Source organism: Lynx rufus, unplaced genomic scaffold (assembly GCF_022079265.1).
Source record: "Lynx rufus isolate CCGP_SWC_20201006 ecotype Redwood Valley unplaced genomic scaffold, mLynRuf1.p SCAF_5, whole genome shotgun sequence".
Taxonomy (NCBI): domain Eukaryota; kingdom Metazoa; phylum Chordata; class Mammalia; order Carnivora; family Felidae; genus Lynx; species Lynx rufus.
This window is the reverse complement of record NW_025814867.1, coordinates 155917191-155936426: the sequence shown is the minus strand read 5'-3', so window position 1 is coordinate 155936426 and position 19236 is coordinate 155917191. Positions and strand designations below refer to the sequence as shown.

At 61.8% G+C, this 19236-nt stretch overlaps 1 protein-coding gene across 2 annotated transcripts in view; it reads right to left on the bottom strand.

The window, feature by feature from the left end:
- Positions 1 to 6952: 6952 nt before the first annotated feature.
- PDE9A (phosphodiesterase 9A) overlaps positions 6953 to 19236 on the bottom strand; it is a 90837-nt gene continuing 78553 nt past the window's right edge. For both annotated transcript variants that reach the window (XM_047099463.1, XM_047099464.1), the window contains exons 10-19: positions 18926 to 19012; positions 18065 to 18169; positions 17664 to 17746; positions 16372 to 16528; positions 14062 to 14175; positions 12094 to 12198; positions 11300 to 11428; positions 10058 to 10153; positions 8469 to 8589; positions 6953 to 7388 (exon numbers count right to left, since the gene is read on the bottom strand). In XM_047099463.1, coding sequence (XP_046955419.1) covers positions 8485 to 8589; positions 10058 to 10153; positions 11300 to 11428; positions 12094 to 12198; positions 14062 to 14175; positions 16372 to 16528; positions 17664 to 17746; positions 18065 to 18169; positions 18926 to 19012 — 981 coding nt within the window. In that variant the 3' untranslated portion in view covers positions 6953 to 7388; positions 8469 to 8484. The remainder of the gene's footprint in view (positions 7389 to 8468; positions 8590 to 10057; positions 10154 to 11299; positions 11429 to 12093; positions 12199 to 14061; positions 14176 to 16371; positions 16529 to 17663; positions 17747 to 18064; positions 18170 to 18925; positions 19013 to 19236) is intronic.

Below are 19236 nucleotides of genomic sequence, written 5' to 3'. Positions count from 1 at the left end.
CGTGCGGGGAGGACTCTCACAAACCACTCCTGAATCCCTTTTGCCTTCCTGGGCACCTGCCGATCCAGTCCTGCCCTCAGCAATTCAGGCTGGAGTCAGACTTGGCCGTGGGAATGGGAGTCTGACAGGGTCACTGCAGGGAAAACAGTTCACTTGTCGACTTTGAATGGTGCTTCCCAAGATTTGGGGATGGTGGGGGCAGCCTGTGAGCTGGGGAGTGGGGTGTCCTGGGAAGGGCAGTTTGTGAGTGGGGTAGGGGGTCTGGGGCGGGGGCCGCCTGTGGGGTGGGGGTGTCCCGGGGGGGCAGCCTGTGAGCTGAGGGGATACAGGGTGTGAGGGACGCAGTCTGCAGCCATATGGGTCGCCCAGCCCCCAGCCTTGCTGAGGAGGGGATCGTGGAGGCCTGGCCTACCGCCATGGATGCCCCTAGAGGCTACGGTGCCGTGCCCAGAGTCACAGCGAGAAATGGCCCAGGAGGGACAGACCCACCTGGAGTGGGGGGCTCTCTCTAGCTCCCAAGAAGCCTGCTGGAAGCAATGAGTTTCCCTGGGGGCCAGGGTCCCTCATTGCTGTCCTTGTGAGCACAGCGGGCGGTAATGGTGACTCACCGACCAGGAGACCAGGCTTCTCAGCAAGGAGGCCACCGCCAATCGTCGAAGATGCAGGCACCTCGTGGGCTTGTGTCACCGCGCACCTGCCCCAGGGTGCTGCGTGGCCCCACCAGCCCCTCGCTCATCAGGCCGCGGGGGGAGGCAGGAGGCCCCACCTGGCGCTGACCCAGGCAAGTCTCTGTCCCCTGCCATCATCCCTGACTCGGTTTCTCCGAGTCAGGGATGATGCTAACAGAACTGTCTCCTTTTGCCCCTTAAATGACCCTTAATGACCAGGAGAAAAGAACCCCGTTTCCCTTCTGCAGTGGTGCTGACATCCTCCCGTGGCCTCCCTCCTTATACCCTTTCATTTCTGAACACGAACAGGCGTTATTTTCCTAAAGACAAATACATTCAGCACCTACTTAGTGGAAATGGTGGACAGTGTCCCCTCACAGCGGATCGAGAAAACACGGCGTGCTTTTCCCCGAGGGGTTTTGTGAAATCCTACCAGAGGTGGCTGGTCTAGTGTGTGGGGGCCGTGGCATGCCTTGGCTGCTGCTTTTTCTTTCTTTCTTTCTTTCTTTTTTTTTAATGTTTATTTATTTATTTTGAGAGAGAGAGACAGAGAGAGAACGAGCAGGGGAGGGGCAGAGAGAGAGGCAGAGAATCCCAAGCAGGCTCCGTGCTGTCAGCGCAGAGCTGAACGACCCTGGGATCATGACCTGAGCTGAAATCAAGAGTCGGATGCTTAACCGACTGAGTGAGCCCCCCAGGTGCCCCCATGCCTGGCTTCTTGTTCCCGGGTGTCCTCGGCCCCAGCGTGGAACATTAGGACTTCAGAGGGCCTGGGGTCCCGGGGTGGGGCTGGGCTGAGCGCCCCTAGCCGGGGCTGCCTTTACCGTTCCGGGGGTGGCGTTTCTCGGACAATAAGCAGAAAGAAAAATCTTACCACCTGATTGGCGGCGCGGAGACGCGTCCTCTTCGCCTGGACCGGGCTCCGCGCACAGGCGCTGGGCTCCAGCATTTACATCCTCTTGGCTGCGACCTGGTCCGACCTCTGAGCCTCAGGCCGCTGGCCAAGCTACCCCGTCCAAATATAGTATTGCTCGCGGTTGTATCTTCTGATTGAAAAATGATACGTTTTCTTTGTAAAAGATGAGGAAAATAAGCTGGAAAAACATCGGTTTTCATTTTACGCGGAAACAACCTACTGTAATATAGCCGTTGTTAACACTTTTCTTCAGCAAAATCGGGATCAGACCGTACAAACCATTTTGCATCCACTTTGCCCAGTCTGGCATCACCTAATGAGCATTTTTCAACGACGTGAAGTGTCCTCGAAGCACACAGTCGTTGGCTCCGGCCTCGGCTGGTGGCGCACTGTGGGCGTGCCCTGGCCTATCTGCAGTCTCCTCCACTCGTGAGACGCTGGTCCCACCTTCCTCAGAGTTGCCTGGAAACCCCAGCCTCCTCTGAATGTCTCAGAAAATTGAGCGTTCCTGCTCTCCCATCACTTGAAAGACCAAATGTGACACCTTCCGTGAGCTCTTGGGGGCTCAGAGTAAAAGGTTGCACTCGTTGTTAGAGTCCCTTCATTAGATGCTTTTGCTGCAAGGTTAATGGTTAAAAATTCTTTAGGTTTTATTAGGTACCTCTGATGGCTTGGCGCAGTGAGTCCCGTCCAGAGAATCTGGTGAAACGAAACAATGCCAGGGGCAGGAAAACCCCCTTTGGGCTGCGGCACGTGGCCCTGAAAGTGGGGCGTGATGCTGTCCCCGACTTCGCGGTCGGAACAGACGGCTGCCACAGCTGGTGGGAAAGCCGAGTGGAGACCACACGGCACGTCTGGGAAGCCCTCCGAGGACCACACGGAAGCGTTCAAGAGCTTCCAAGCCACACCCTTTCAGTGGGAGTCCAACGATCGCAGCATCGGGATGCCGAGGTAACTTTTCAGTGACACGGGGTCTGTGGGGAGCTGTCACTCCCGAAACGGCACGGGCAGAAGAGGCTAAAACTGGGGCGTGGGTGCCAGTTGTGCATTTAGACCACGGGCCTCCTCACTCTGGTAGATGGCAAACCGCGTGTCCCTCTGTCGTGAAGTGGAGTCTGTCCCTGCCCCCCTTACACCCGAGCTTGACCACGTGACTTGCTGTGGCCAGATGGACGTAACGTAACAGCCGTGTGTGTGGCAAGGCGTGAAAAGTGCCCGGGCACTGGGGCTTAGGCGCTCTTGCCACTGGGATCACTTTGCCACCCTGAGGATGAACCACGTGGCCTGCTGCACAGCGACATAGCCCGGGGCTGGAACTCTGGCTGGTACCAAACAGCTCCACAGACATGTGGCCAAGGCCCTTTAGACCCACCGGCTCCAGCTGAGCAAGGCCAGACCACAAATCCTGCCCCTCAACCCCCAGAGCCACAAGGAGTGAAAAGCGATGTGGTTTCCAGTCCCTAAGTTTCAGGGCGGTTTGTTATGCAGCAAGAGCTGACTGGTACGCTTCCCATTTGTAGCCAGAGGTTTGAGCTTTCCCCGGGCAGATGGTCACAGTTTGTCCTCCTGGGTCTGTACCTTCCTGTCAACATCTCCTCCTAACCCCTTGCTGTCAGCCGTCCCCTGTGAGTCCCCCTGCGCCCGGTGCTGTCCCTTCCTGTGTCTGCACTGGACTCTGAGTCTGCCGTTCTCCCGCCTCACGGGTACCTGCCCTCTGCCTTCCTCGGATCCCCAAAGAGCTGAGCCCCCGCCCTGCCCGGGGCCTCAGCAGTGACGCCTCAACCCTCAGAGAGAGAGAGGCGGGCTCCCGAGGGGCCTGCTGTCGATGGAGAGCTGAGAGCCAGACCTCATGCTGACGGCTCGGCACGCACGGCCGCTGGAGAGGCAGAGATGGACGGACGGGAAAGCTAAGACTGAGCGCGTAGGGGGTTGAACTGTGCCCCCCAGCCCCCCGGGAAAGAGCGGAACCCCTTGCACCTGTGAACGTGAACTTCTCTGGAAATAGGGTCTTTGCAGAATAATAAGTTAGGATGAGGTCGCCCTGAGGTGGGCAGGGCCCTGATGCAGTGACTGATGTCCCCATAGCAGAAGCACATCTGGACACAGAGACACAGGGAGGAGGGCCACGTGGCAGCAGAGATTGGGGTGACGCAGCCACACCTGTCCCTTTCCCCCTGAACAAGGCGCACACGTTCCTTGTTTGTCAGGCCTGGACTCGGTGCCCCCATCTTCCCATCTTTCCAGCTTCCCTCTCCAGCTGGGAGCGGGGCCTCTGTGCCAGGAGGGGTATGTGCCTATACCCCTGGCACCTGCCTGAGTATCCTTGACCCCACCGCGCGCGCGCACACACACACACACACACACACACACACACATTTTGCTGTTTTTTCCCCTTACACGATTTCTCGGTCAGCGACCACAAACGAACGCAGACTCGCTCATCAGTTGGCAGATGTCTGAGTTCGTAACGTGTACATCACCAGGGCTGCCCCCAACGTGGGTGGGGTCCTGGGAGATCATTTTGTGTCGGCGTCTGCCTTTCTAAACCATTCCAGTCACCTGAACCGGGAGCCGGGCATCCGAGCCAGGGAAGGGCTGGGGCCCAGATGGGCCCGGTCACCGGCTGGTCAAGCCCGCTCGGTGGGGACCCCGGGTGGGCATCGCCCCCCCTTGTTCTCACCACGTCCAGCTGGGCCTAGGGCCTGCGCGGCCCCTCAGACCCCACCTCCCTCTCTTCCTGGATGGCGCGGGGTGTCTCCCTCACCGGCCTCCGGCCTCCCTGTGTGGCCCTTCTGCACAGCCACACTCCAGGAGGCCCCGCCTTGCCCCAGGCTCGCCGTCCACACACTCGCCGCCAAGCTCACAAGCCCGCCTCCCGTCACTGCCGCGGGGCCCCTAGCACACTGTCCGATCTTTGCCGGGCTCACTCCGTCGATCGCCCGGCTGGACACAGGCTGACGGCGAGCCTGGGGGAACGTGGGGACCCCGCGTGGATTCACTGTGAGTCCCCAGCAGCCTCATGCAGCTCCTCTGGGCTCCTGACAGAGAATGGCCCCCCAAAATCCGGAGCGACACTTTTATCCGCCCCTTAGAGAAACCGCAGTTGGATTCTTTTGATTTGAACTTTACAAACTCCCCAGCGGCGATACTGGGAGAGCAGGGAGCCAGAGCAAAGCCTCTCGTCTGGAACACGGGCCCGACTCACTGTCCCTCTTCGGCCCTTCCTGGGGTGGGGGCGGCGGGGCCTGGCGCCGCGGCTGCCCTTGGAGCCCGGGCCGGATAGGGCGTCTCCTGCGGGGGACGTGGCGGGTGGCCTTGTGGCACCCGGCTGGCCACGTGGGGCAGAGGCAACCGGAAGCCAGCGGTTCCCGCCCACGGCTGTTCGGCCGAGATGAGGGATTTTGCGTGTTTAATGTCCATCCGTTCCACCAGTGGAACTGGTTTCACGATGTGATTTGGCTAAAGATGCCAGCACGCAAGGACTGTCCCGCTGGCCTCGGACAGTACAAGCAGAGGAAGCCACGGACGGTACCCGTGGTCCGACACGCGACAGGCAGAGAGACAGGCGGTGTGGGGGTGTCGGGCCCGGGGTCACCATCCCGGGTGGGAGTGACGGACGCTCCTTCTTTCCTGTCTCCTTCCCCCCGGGCTCAGCGCTGGGGCCACAAGAGGCTGCTGTGTCCTCAGCAGGGGGGGAAGGGGTGTGCCGGGAGCCGCCTGCCCAGCGCCTCGTCAGGGCCCGGCTCGGGCAGGACATTTGGGAGCGGGGTTTGGGGGGGGGGGTCCGTCGGAGCTGGGGTTTGACCCCACGCATCATTCCCTGAATCGCTACAAAGTTGGGAGAGGAAGACAATGCAACACAGCGTGTTCTTGTCCCCTCGTGTGAACACAGGGTGATGGGGGCGTAGGGAGTTTGCAGGAAGGTGCCGGTGTCTTGCTGCCATGTGCCATGTGTGGGGCTGGCTGCCCGTGTCACGTTTGGACCGCGCCGGGCGCCGCATGTCTCTGATGGGCAGTGCGGCTCTGAACGTTTTCTCCTTCACGCTGATGCTGATGCTCTTGTCCCCGTGTCTAAGCTTTCCGCTAGGAACCCAGGCTGTCCCACAAGGAGGGGGACTGTCACCGACGTCCTCTCCTTACAGGCCCCTCCTAGTTGTGGATTTCCTCGTTCCAGGACTTGGTGGGACCGCAACCCCGTGATGCAGACAAAGTGTGCAGGAGTGTGTATACGTGTGTGTGTCTGCAGCCGTCCGTGTGATTATGTGGATACGTGCACGTGAGCATGTTGTGTATTTGCGTGCGTGTGCATGCATTGGCACGTGTCTACATACAACCCGGTGGGCAAGCACACGTGTGCAGCCCTGTGCACCTGTTCATGCAAGTGTGAGTGTGTGTGGATGTGCTTCTGTGTATGTTGGCATGGGTATGCTTATGCAGACGCGTGTGGATCTGTGTGTGTGTGTGTGTGTGTGTGCCCAAGTGTTGAACTCAGAGGTCGCTGTGTAAACTTTGACAAGGGGGCAGAGTGTGGCAAGTGGGTGTGGAGCACAAGTTAGCAGGTGGCCAGAAGGCTGCCCCGCTGGGGGAGCAGGTGAAGGAACTGGGTAGAGGCTGGCTCACGGGGGTGGGAGCGTGGAGGGAACTGGCCAGAAGCCGGGCTCACGGGCGGGCAGGCGGGGGGCACTTGTCAGAGGCTGGCTCACTGGGGGGAGCGGGTCACGGACTTCAGTGCAGGGCGCCACGCAGGCATGGGGGAGACCTGCATCGGGGACACCTGCTGGGTTTGCGCGTGTCGTGGCCATGTGCACGGGCTTTAACGGGATTAACATGAAAAACAGAACCGCGAAGAGCAATAGAACCGGGGTCGCCGTTCATGCGGAACTGGATTTGAGAAGTGATGGAAAATGTCACAGCCCACAGATGAATTATTCAGAGGTGGAAAGCAATATTCTGGAATTCACCAAGGCGTGCTCCGAGGAGACTCCGCGGCAGCGGGTGAAATGTCCGCAGAGCTCAGATTAGGCGGGCGGCCTGACAGGTCAGTTCATCCGAGAGGAGCCTCTTCTGTCCCGAGGGGGTGCAGGGAAGGAGCCAGTGGCCCTGGGAAGCGTCACGGGGTCTAAACGCACGCAGCGGGGCCGAGGGAGAGCGTGACCGCCCGCCAGCCGGGGTCGGGTCTCCCTTTATGGGCACGGGGCCCCCCAGATTGTCCCCAGTGCTGGTCCCAAAAGCAAAGGCAGGAAGAAAGGACAGCTGTCCTCCCCTGAGACGTGCTGTGCACAGTCTGCTGACTGAAGTGGCACGTTCCCACCTCCCCACACGCAGCCACCAACGCCCCCTCGCTGCTCACAAACAGGACACGCGCACGTCCTTGTGCTCCGGGCACTGCCTGGCATTTAATTCTGAATTTACACGGGAGGGAGCGTCACATCACACCGCGCAGACACATCTGCGAGCAAAGCACAGTTCCTGTCCCCCCGTGAGAGCTCGGGGGCTCTGGGGACTGCCAGACGCAGCCCCCGGATACACAACACTACAAAGAAAAAGTACAGTACCCGTTTCTGTATAAGAATATATTATTTAAAAGACAGTTTAAAAATAAAAATTCTGTACAGCATCATGAATTCCGTTTTCCTTTTTTTTTTTTTTTTTTTGTATCAGTGAACAAAACAGTTCTTAGAAAACGTGGTCTCGTGGAGTCAGGCGCTCGGAATGAACTTCTCCCCCGCGCGGACGGCTCGCGAGGCTCGGCCAGCCTGGTCCAGAACCACGGCCCGCATCGTCCTGCCTCCTCCAGGCTCCGTCTGCTCGGAAGAGGGAAAAGACCTACTGGTTTGTCTTCGTGGGGGCTGAAAACGTTCGGGCACAATCAACATCGTCACGGGAGGACGCGTGGGATGTTTAAGGACTGGACACACGGCTGAGCACATTTAGGCCAAATGAAACGATTTTGATCCTTCTCCTGAACCACTAAAAAATAGGGTGTGACCGAAACACGCCAAGCCAGTGTTTCCCGAGCGCTTCTGATGGACCGGCATGTTGCTCATGGAAGGGGTAATAATGGTGTGATTATCTCGAGGCCGGAGATGAGGGCTCTGAGGCTCAGAGAGGCTGAGACGCCTGTGTGGGTCTCTCAGCTTGTACTTGGCTGCGCTCAGTTTCTCGGACGCCAGAGCTGGCCACTGCCCCTCTGCAGCAAACAAGACGCAGGTTCCCACACCCCGTGCCCTGGAAAGCTTTGTCCCGAGAATCTATCCAGGGGTCCTTCAGACGTGCGTGTGCCACGACCTTACCACGCAGAGGCCGAATGAGCTTGGTTTCCCTTTGACACGGACTAAACGAACAGCTTGCGTCAGGGGCACAGGAAAACGCTCACGGCGACAGACGCAAATGCTTTGTTTGGAAAGATTTTAAAACGTGCTTTTCCTTATAAGCGGCACATAGGCTAATTACCGATCTTTGGCTATCAACCCAAGCGTGACCCCCCCCCCCTTCTTTCAGAGCCTAATTCTAAGAATTATAGGCCAGGAATAAAAGTCTCACTTTACTGAAAAACCATCCGTCTTTCAGGGGCGCCCGGGTGGCTCAGTCGGTTAAGCGTCCGACTCTTGATTTCGGCTCAGGTCGTGATCTCACGGTTCGTGAGTTCGAGCCCTGCATCGGGCTCCGTGCTGGCAGCGTTGAGCCTGCTTGGGAGTCTCTGTCTCCCTCTCTCTCTGCCCCACCCCTGCTTGTGCGCACGCCCTCTCTCACTTTCAAAATAAATAAAAAACGTTCCAAAAACTTGAAAAAACCCATCTGTCTTTCAGATTTCTGCCCCCACCTTCTTTCCTTCCCCCCTCCCAGAGATTTTCAGTGCCGCCCGGTTTTAGGCTCTGAGTTACCATGTGCATCGAGACGTCAGTTCAGAATAGCACCCTCTTCTCTGTTTCTCACATCTCTGCTTTTCTCTCTGGACGACGACGACGTGTCAGTGCCCCCCGCCGTCAAGCTCTCCGTCTCCCTCTGTAACCAGGACAGGTATACAGAAGGCAACGATCAGGTCCCAGGAGACCGTGAGGACCTGACTGTCTGCTAAAGTGCTTCCTGTTGACTGAGACGCCAAGGTGTGTAACTGAGGCAGAGGTCCTCGGCCGCGGTGTGCCGAAACACACGCAGCTGCACGTCGCAGACACGGCTCTGTGAGCGAGCCACCTCCCTAGCTGTGGGAGGCCTCCCCTTCTCGGCCAGCGTCCGGAGCTTGGACAATGCACTCACGGTGTCTGCCGAGCCCGGTGGCCTGGCGGAAGGGAGCACGGAGCCCGTCCACCCTTTCTCTTCTGGCGGGGGGGGGGGGGGTCTGTCCTTTCTGGGGGTAGGGAAGCATCCTGGAGGTCCCGGGGGCCTCCACTGGGCAGCGGGGCCTGGGACCTTCATAGCGACGGCTAGGGTGTGCTTTAGCCATCCTGCCGGGGCCCCGCCGGGCACACCTGCTCTGACATTGCTCTCTGTACCATTTGCTCTTAGCCTCTGGAGTCTCAGGACCTCTCGGGGACCTTGTAGTGGAGGGAGCCCTCTAGAGAGGCCAGTCGTGGGATGCCCATCGACCAGTAGGCACCTCCTGAGCACTGACACGTGCCCAGCGTCACACACAGAGCAGTTCGGGGGGTGGCGAGGGCAACACGGGGCGCCTGGGAAACCGCTCAGCGCTCAGTGGGGCTCGGGGGTTCCCGGTGGCGAGGTGGGGGGACGCCATGACCAGGGAGCCCCGACTGAAGTGAGCGGGGGATGGCACGGGACGGGGTGTGTGACGCTGGTGGAGGCCAGACCAGGACAAAGCGAGAGGCAGCAGGGACGCTGGAGAGGAGGCGGCGGGGGGCTGAGGGGAGGCACACCCTGGTGGCTGGACGTCACGCAGGGGAGGCCCGCGGGGGTCCCCGAAGCAGAGACGTGAGCGTGCGGAGGCCCTGGGGTGGTCAGCCCACTCGCACGCTTTGCTGAAAGCGTCTGTGCCGGTTCTGCCCACGTGAGCTGGACCTTTCCTGCGAACGGTCCTGTCCTGACAGCGACCTGGGGCCAGGCCCCGTCTCCCCGACCCCGAGGGGGCCGAGCCGCCGTGTGTGAGAGCTCCAGGATGCTTTTCTTGTGCCGTGGGGAGCGCCTCCTTCCACCACCCTCTCACAGAGCAAGGCCAGCCCCAGGGCTGGAGGACGGGGACCCACAAGGGGCCAGGGCGCAGCTCCGAGGGGGTCTGAGATGCCTTGACGCCCTGGCCCACCCGATTACAGCACAGGTTTTGGGGACGACGTGGCCCCTCCGAGGGGCGCGGGCCATCGGGGGCCGTTTGGTTTCGCTGAGAGTAGACGCTCCCCGGTTTGCCTGGGTCTGGACTTCGGGGGGTGGTGGTGGAAATGAGTCCACAGCAGCCCCTGCAGGGGTGCCTGGCTCGGCCCGTCCCCGGGGAGGACCGCGTTTCCTGCCCGGCTCGCTTTACCTCTTTCACGGAGTCATCTCTTTGTTTCAGTTCCTCGTAACGGTCTCTGGATTCCCAAAGGGGCCGCAGCATGAGTTCCTCGACCACAGGGAAGAGCTGGGAGGGACAAGCAGATGCGTTCAGTCTGTCTCTCCACGCAGCCGCGGCGTCCGGGAGGCCAGGTGTCGGGTCCTGCGTGGCTCAGTGGCTCAGGCAGTGAGTCAGTCCCCTGCACCCTGTGGAGCTCTGGGGTCCCGCCCGCAGCAGGGTCCACGCTGACCCGGGTTCTGAGGCCGTCCGGTCAGTGGCTCCTGCAGACCCTCCTGGAGACCCTCCCACCTGCCCCTGCCCACCCACCTCCGGGTCCTGCTCTGTTTCTGCCCTGTCCCTTTGCACGGACCTGCCCTCCACCTGCCCGTCCCCCAGTGTCCATCTTCCACACGCCAGCCTCGCCTCTGGTCTCTGCACAGCCGCGGTGGCCGGAGGAGACAGGCCATTCCCGCGGCAGGGCCTTGGCCGTCCGCCTTCACGCGGGCCATCCTGGCCCCACGGAACCCTGCGCACGTAGCTCTGGGCCCCGGGATGCCTTCCGTGCCTCCCCAGTCACATCCCGATCCTGCTGCCGGAGGGGGGCAGGCCCGATGTGGCAGCGCTGTGCCCCTGTCCCCGCTGGCCGTGGCGAAGGCCCAGAAGTCCGTGAAGGGATGTGCAGGAAGGCCGAGGCCCCAGAGAAGCGGGAGTGAATGGGGTTTAGGGAAGGGTGCGCTGAGGCGGTTCTGGAAGGCTGGCGGGTGGGACGGGGCCAAGGCCAGCTGAGGGGACACAGTCAGAGGTGGTCTGAAGAAAGGGGAGGACCAGGAACTGGGGGCCGTCCTGCACGACCGGAGTGCTAGGGAGGGTGGGGGACTGTGTGTAATGAGGCGGGCAGTTTTCCCTGCATCGTGGGCAGTGGGGAGCCATGGAAGGTTCGGGAGAGAGGCAGAGATAGTCTCCTTGCTGAAATCTGCCTGGGGATGGCCGTGTGCCCGTGGATGGGGCAGGTCAGCAGAGGTGCCCTGGGAGTGGAGGGCAGAGGGGGGCCCCAGGGCGCAGGGAGGCCGGAAGACCGGGAGGGACAAGACAGGGGGGACGAGAGGGTGTTCTGGGCGTGCTGGAGGGGGGCACTGAGCAGGCAGCTACAGCACGCTGGTGCGTGTGTGCACGTGTGTGCACGTGTGTGCTTCTCAGCGCGACGTCATTCAGCATGTGGTGATGGTCACTCACCTTGGTCACCGTTTCAAACATGGGGATCAGGACAAACTTGATGAACCCAATTTGGGCCGTGGCTTTGGTCACTTTGTCCCGGTCCATGAAAGGGGCCACGGGAAGGCCTTCCGACTTCTCGCGGTCGCTCTGCAGGGAGGCAACAGCCCGAAACGTTGGAAAGCGCGGAATCTGGGGGGCCCCGAGGGTCACCGGCCTCAGAGGGCAGAAGGCAGGTTAACGTGCCACCGCCAGCCAGCCCGCTCTGTCGTGGGGACGTTCACAGTCACCAGGACGGGTGGCGGGAGCTGGGCAGGCAGGGCCGCGCCGCGACGATAGGGTAGAGGGACAGGGTGGAGGGTGGGGGGTGAGTCGCCGGGCGGCTCTCGGCTCTCGGCTCTGAACCCGGGGTCCACCGCGCTGCCGTTGCGAGCGCCTTACTGGCCCTTCCGGCACCTCCCGCGTGGGCTGGTGGGTCTTCTGTCTGAGGGCCTCCCCGGGCCTCAAAGCGTAGGCCGACCTGCTTGGTGTCGCCCGCCCCGGGGGAGCCTCCCCTCCTGCCTCTGCCTCTTCCCTCTCAGGCCACTTGCCCGACGCTGCCGCCCCCATTCACTGCTCTTTCGTGGTCCCCGGTGGCAGCTGTCGACGCTACTTTGCAGGCTGTGGCCGTCTTTCCTCTCGGATGTGCACCTGCCGTGAGGCTCTCTGGGGGCCGGAGACCGTCCGCTCCCGTCCACTCGTCCCCCGGGCACGCCCATCCCCCTTTCCAACACGGGGCCCCCGCAGGGGGTTTGGTGGCACTGGGACGCTCTCACCTGCATGAAATACTCTTCCAACAAGCGGTCCACCCAAGGTTCTGCAACTGCCATCGGACGCACCTCGTTGGAGATATCACAGCATTTTATCAGAATCATCTTCAGCTGGAAGACAAGGGGGGGATCAGCGGGGCCCAGAGCACGTCCCCCTGCTGCCGTTTGGGTCTGGACTTCGTCCTCCCCGGAGACCAGCCCTCCAAGTCTGGTGAGGTTTGCGCGCCCAGTGGGCACTTCAGGAGACCGGTCGGGCCAGGGTGTTTGCCCCTGTGCCCGAAGGCGGGTGCCTTCGGGGCCGGCACATGACCGTCCCCGGGAGTCACCGATGTCCTGGGCCAACGTGTGGGCCGGCGCTCAGGGTGTGACGCTGACTCAGCAGGCGGTGCTCCCGGGCACATCAGCTCGGGGCTGCGGGCCCCGGGCGCCCCCCGGCCTCCCGGCAGGCACAAGTGGGCAAGGCGAGTCGGCAAGGCTCTGCTCGGCTCAAACCCTGGCACGGCCTCAGCTGAACCTGGGCTGACTCGGCTGCCCCTGTCCCTGTCCCCTTGTCAGTCCCCGGGAGTCGATCCCGGCCTTCCTTGTCTCTGCTCAGGTGACTCCAGAACACAGGCCATCACAGGGCTCTGCCCGGCAGGCCTCTCGGGGCAGCGGTCCGACGCCGGGCCCGGGGCACAGGCTGGGTGCTGCCAGGCGGCGGGAAGCTTCCAGGCCCCCAGGCCCGGCCGCGTGGAGCTCGTCAGCTTTCGGGCCTCCTCCTGGGGGCCTCCTCCCCTCTACCTCCCCCAGCCCTTTTGCACGAACAAGTGGAGATCTGGGGGCTCCCCGGCCAGGGCACGATCCCCTGGTCTGTGCTGCGGGCCGCCACCCCTCGCCCGGTGTGGGGGTGGATGGAACCCCGGGGACCCGGGGCCTCTTCCCCACCCACCCCTGCTTGGACGGTTGAAGGAAGGGAGTAAAGGGGTGATGGTCACTCTGTGCGGCTCACGGTCTCGACACTGGCAGCAGACGTGTGGCCTCTGCCCTCCAGGGTCTTTCCTTACGTTTCAGAGGGAAAACGGAGGCAAAGGGGGCACGTCTACTCGTCCCTCTGTCTCCAGACGCACCGCCCTCACCCTGCCGTAGGGCCAGGCGGCCCCTCCCACACCCGCTGGTTTTCGGGAGCAGGGACACGGCTCCCACATGACTGCATCTCTCTGCACCCCGTCCCCAAGAAGCGATGCCTCGGGAGGCCCTGGCCCCAGGGGACATTTTCTCCTGCCGTGTAACTTCTGCAGAACGTGAGGTCCTTCCCTGCACACCCTGTGTATTAGCTACGAATCAGTTTTGGGGACGTGACGTCAGACGGGCGGCCAGATCTCAGAGGGCTTCCTTGTTCATCAGCTTCCAGGGACAGAAAGTGACCATCGGTTTTAAAAAAGAGAGAGCCAGAGAGAGAGAGAGAGAAGGCCGGCAAGCAGGCCTGACGCCCAGACAAGGCTCAGCAGAACCCCTTTCTCCGAAGACGGGGAAGGGTGTTTCCACGTGTTTCTCTTACGAAGGGCAGGTGGGGTGCAGACCCAGGCGGGCCCTCCTCACGGTGAGGCTCCCTGCCCTTCTCGGCACAGCTGGCCCTGCTCGTGGAGGGCCGGGCCGGGAGGGGTGCTGCGTCCAGAAGCTGGTAATTGGGGTGCCCGCCCGGAAGCTGGTAATTGGAGTGTTTTCTGGGGCACCGCCTTCGTGGGAGAGCCAACTTTATTCTTGGGACTGAGCAGGACGGATTGCTCTCCCCCACGTACCACCTTCTAATCAGAAGGCGGCACAGGAGGTACAAAAGCTGCCTTCGACCGGAAGACAGGCCCGCTGGGGGCTGCCCGGGGAGAGCTGGACGCTGCAGGGCAAGGTTCAGGGTTTTGGGGTCTCGGTGTCCAGTCTGGGCCGGAGCGTAGGACGCGTGCACCAGGGCCCCCAAAACGGGTGTAGCGATCTACTTACGAGGGTCACATGCTGTTCGTTGCTGTAGTCAAAATTCTCCATTTTTTCTTTGAAAGAATCCATAATTTCTGCGTGTCTTGCCATGTCAGTGGCTAGAATCAGAGTGATCATCCCCTGGAAAGTGAGAGCAAAGCGTTAGCCCCGGGCGGAACCCCGGCAAGGACCCAGCGAGCGCCGGCTGGGCGCACGGCCCTTCCCCGGGTCCGGGGCCAACTCTACGTGTGCGTCTGCACAACACCGTCCTCATTTGTAAGATGAGAGGCCGGGGAGCCTCCCGGGCCGCAGCTGGCGAGTGGAGGCTGGGGGTTCAAGCCCACCCGTGCGCTGCAAATGGGCCCCGAGGGCCGAGTCCACGAGGGGGCAGGCCCATCGGCTTGCAGATGGCCGGCTCGGCGCTGGGCTTCCCGGCGATGACGGTCGGTTTTGACTGAGGACGGATACTTCCCCCTCAATTCAGGAATCCAGATCCTTCCTTTCACGTCCCGTTGCCGGAGGTCAATCGCCGATCTTCCAGAAGTCTCTTTCCCCTGTCGCGTCTCATCTGTACGTGACTCTGGGCGCACACTGCGCGGGGGTGGTCAAAGCCCGCTTGCGTTTGACAGCGTCGTTCTACTAACACATTCGTAAGCGAGAACGCGATGATTCTCTAACTACAAATACCTTACTACCTTGGTAAGCAAGGTACTCGATGACAAAACATTATTAAAAATCGGGCCGGATGATTTCACGGTCAGGAAAGTCTCATGTCTGACGTTTGACAGGCGTCGTGCGTCCCCATGGCGGGCGGCGTGAGGGAGGCGGGTCCCCTGCTTGGGGACGCTGCTCTGACTGCTCCCGGGGTAGGAGGGCAGGGCACACGCCAAGGGGACCCGGCTGCTTCGCTTCTCCAGGTCACTCCCCACAGGAGCTCCTCACCGGCAGCCCTCGGGGACTCTCTACGGCTCGCCCCTTCCCACGCTGGAGAGGAAGACACGTCAGGGCTCATCCCAACAGCTCGCGGCGTCCCCGGCCGGCGGCTCCAGAACACGGAAGAGAGGCCAGAAAGCCCATAGATAAAGGGGACATGGTTGGGCCGGAAATCGGCGACTCGATGGGGACTGTCCTTCGGCACTGGCCTCGGCTCTGAGCTTCCACGGCAGATGGAGGGACGGTGTTCTCTGATGAAGTGCAGCCCGTCAGACCTCCAGGAGGGACGGCCGGGTCCCAGCGTCTTTAACAGGTGCACCTTGAAGCGAGGCCCCGGGCACCCGGTGGGTGAGGCTGTCATCCGTGGGACAGCAGAGTAGGGTGCCTCACCGCGAGGGTGGCTCCCTGTGCGTGTGTCCTGGGGCTGCCACACGAGTGCCGCGTGCCAGGTGACAGAGAACCACAGCGGGGCATTCTCTCCCAGTCCGGAGGCCAGAAGTCTGAAGGCGCCGGGAAAACGTCCTTCCTGACTTTTCCTGCTCCTGTGGCCCCGGGTCACTCTGGCCTCTGCTTCCGTCTTTAGGCCAATTTCTCTTCCATGTATCTGTCTCTTCCTCTGTCTCTTCTAAGGACACCTGTCACTGGCTTTAGGCCCACCTGGGTAGCACCAGCTAATCTCACGCAGAGATCTTAACTTAATCACCACTGCAAAGACTCTTTTCCAAATAAAGTCACATACAAAAGGTTCTGGGGGTTAGGAAGTGAACATACAATGTTTTTTTGGCTACCATTCAACCCATACACTCTTCCAAGAGATCATTCTGGTATCTTCCCTCCCCTGAAAACATGAGAGGGTGGCGCACAGAGCTGTGCTCAGCGTGGGACCTCCTGCGTGGGAGGAGTCATTACCTCCAGCGAGGTGGATGTCTGTCTCAGGACAGGAGGGCGACAGAGGCCTCCCCAGGGTCTCTTATGTGAAGTGGGCGGTGGGGCCGACCGGGTGAGGGTGGGGCAGGGGGAGGCAGCTGGGGGGCAGGGGAAACAGTCGGCTAGGTTGGACTCAGCAGGTGCATCTGTCCAGGGCCCGCACGTTCCCACGGTGCCCCTCACCTCTGTAACCCCCACTCTCCCGGGCTGCAAGCTGGAGAGAGGACGGATCTTAAAGGCTTCGGGTGAAACACTGGATGTGAAATGCAGGTCAGTGGGGTCCCGTGTGTTTATGCCGAGGGCGCGCCTCTCCCCGGAATGCCACTGGCCTTGGTGGGCGAGGAGTGGGGGATGGGTTCCCCAGGATCCCTGGTGGGACCAGGGGCTTCTGGGGCCTCGGCCGCTGGCGGGAGGGGCTCTACTCCGTGGTCGTGCTCACCGCCTCCCACTCTGCGGTCAGAGGGCCCCTGCACGCACCTGTCTGATCTGCTTGAACCCGTCCGGCTGCACGTTGGTGAAGATGTTGCACTCGGGCTGGGCGAGGATCTGAAAGGCCACGGCACAGTGGTGGTTCTCCAGGGGCGAGATGTCATTGTAACGGACGGCCAGCTCCGTGCGGGCGTTGATCTGGTACCTGGCATCGCAGGAGAGAGCAAACGGAGCCTCGGGCACCTGCGCTCGGACGCGGCGGTGCCCGCAGAGGCTGGAAGGCAAGCCGGGCGTGCCCTGCAGGTGCCGGGGACCTGCTCCCCTGGGCTCTCTGACTCTGCCGCCCCTTTAACGAGACACCCTCGAGGTCTTAGAATCCCGCCGAGTAGACACCACCAACACACCTCGACTTCTCCCAGTCATGCCGCCCCGAAGGGAATCTGTTCGGGCCCCTTGCAAACATCGGCATATGCAAAAGGCAGACGTTCGGGAGAAGAACCAAGATGTGTTCTGAGGTCAGAGGCTGTGGTTAAGACCCCTTTGCTGGCCTGTGCTGTGCACATCATCTTGAGTGTGAAATGGGGGAATGGGCGCTCATGGTGCCGGCCTCCTCTGAGGAACACAGACGTCTACACCGTGGAACCCACTCCCGTCCTGACGGAGGCCATGAAAGCCGCCGGCGAGTTCCCGGCCATATGTGATGTCACCGCACAGACGCATCTGACCGAAAGGACAGGTGCCTCACTAGGGATGCGAACGGGTGCCACGCGGCCCGGACCTGATGGCTACACGGGGTGGACTCCGTGCCTCTGCCCCCCACCGCAGGGGTGGGAGCGGATCACCGATTCGGCCAAGCTTGGCCTGTCCTCCTGGCCCCCCACGGCGCCTCCCCGCCCCCTGCTGGCCTGCACTCCTTCTCTCCCTCAGTCCTAGTCTCTGCCCTGTTGCTGCTGGACACAGGCTGGGGAGTGAGATCCGGAGAATGGGCATCCTGTGTGGGTACTGCCCCCGGCTTCGGGCGGAGGGGAGTTTGGGCACCACCACGGCTCTGCCTGTGCAGAGGGACGTGCAGGGTCTGGAGCAGGACCGCAAAGGCGGGCGGCGGCCCCTCGGGGTTTGGCGACCTGGAAGGGTCTGCCCCGGGGGGGGGGGCCCGAGGCCCTGGACAAAGTCCCAAAGTGGGAGCCGTGTCCTAAGCATCTGAGCTGGGGGTGCTGGTGAGGCCTTTGCCGCAGCCCCACGTCAGAACTGGTCTGTGCGTGAAGCTGAAGAGGTCACCTCTGACAACCAGAGAGCCCTTGAGAAGGAAGAAACGAGAGAGAGAAAAATCGTGCACGTACGTGTTGTTGTACCCTGGGTGATCCAAATCGTGACAGATGGCTGCCGTCATTAGAATCAAGATATCCATCTGGGAAAATTTCTCCTGGATTAGAGAGAGGGTGGGAGGGGGTGAGGAGGGGGCTGGAAGGGGGTGGGAGAGGGGGGACGCGGGTAGGACGAAGTCCCCTAGCAGCTGGCCTATGGGGAGGACCGGCCTGCTCTCTGGGGTGGGGCCGGGAGGGCGGGCCCGCACCTGCCCGGTGCCCCGCCCCTGCTCGCAGCACGGAGCCACCGGCTCGCCTGAGGACAGCAAGGGGCGAGGTGGCTTCCCCGGGAGGGTGGGGGAGCCCGTGCCCCGGGTGGGGGCGGCGTCCGTGAGCGAGGTGCCCCCGCCCCCAGCAGGAGCCCCCCAGAGACGCACCTGGAGCCGGCAGAGCCAGATCATGCTGTACATCATCTGGGTCACGCAGAAGCAATGCCGGAAGTTGTGGAAAGGGTTGTTTCTGTAGTTGTCGTGCACGCAGAGCTGGAGAGACAGAGGCCCCGGCTGCTGGCACGCAGCTGCCCGCCCTCCCCGCCCTGCACACCTTTCCTCCGATTTCGCCAGCCGGCTGGCGTTTCGGACGCGCTCTGTGAAATCCTCGGCCGACCCAGAGGCCGGCTGTGTTCCTGTGTTTGCTGGAGGTAAGGACGAGTGGCCCGGGGGCCCGAGGACGCCCACTGGCCTCCCTGTGGCCTCAGAGGGCAGGTGGGGAACAGGCTTCCACCGGGGCTCACGGACTTGAGGTGCCCCCAGAGGGGCTCTCAGGGGCCACGTGGGGATGTGAAGCCAGGGGAAGGGCTGGGGGTTACGGGAGGGGCTCTGGGTCCCAGTCACCATCACACGTTTTCATATTTTCATATTTGACATTTGAGCTTTTCCTACTTGGTTCCGAGCAATCTTTTATTAAAAAAAAAATCTATTGTGAAACACACATTCACACACTCATACACGTACACGCACTCTGCTCTCTGCACACGCACTCACACACACACTCCTGCACACTCACCCTCACAGGCTGCTTCACCGGCCCCTCCCTCGTTCTCACTCTCGCCGCCAGAGCAGGGCTTTAGGGGGACTGAGTATTCTGGCAGGAGACAGACGGACACTGGCCACCTGTTCTCACAAAATTCTCCCGGGAACGTCGCCTCCGTCCGTCCAGGAAGGTCCCTGGCCGGTCTGTTCCCGAGTAACCGGAAGGCACTGTGCTGTTCAAGAGGGACGTGAGGGGCCCGCACTCACCAGCCATCTCCTGAGCGTGACGGGGTGGATGGAGAAGTCTCGGACCAGGCCCAGGTCGTGGTACATGTGCTCCAGGCAGCTCAGCATCTGGAGGCACAGGGGAGGCAGGCGGTCAGCGGCACAAGCGAGCCAGTCCGGCACGGCCCCTCCGGAGCCCTGGGGGACGCGCGCAGGGCCAGGGCCTGTCCCTACAGGATGAGCTCTCCCCTCCCGGGAGGCCCGGAGGGAGGAGCCGTGTTGACTGGGGCCGGGTGGGGGGCTGTTGTCTCAGGACCCCTAGAAGGACAGCGATGGGGTGAGAGGGAGCGCCC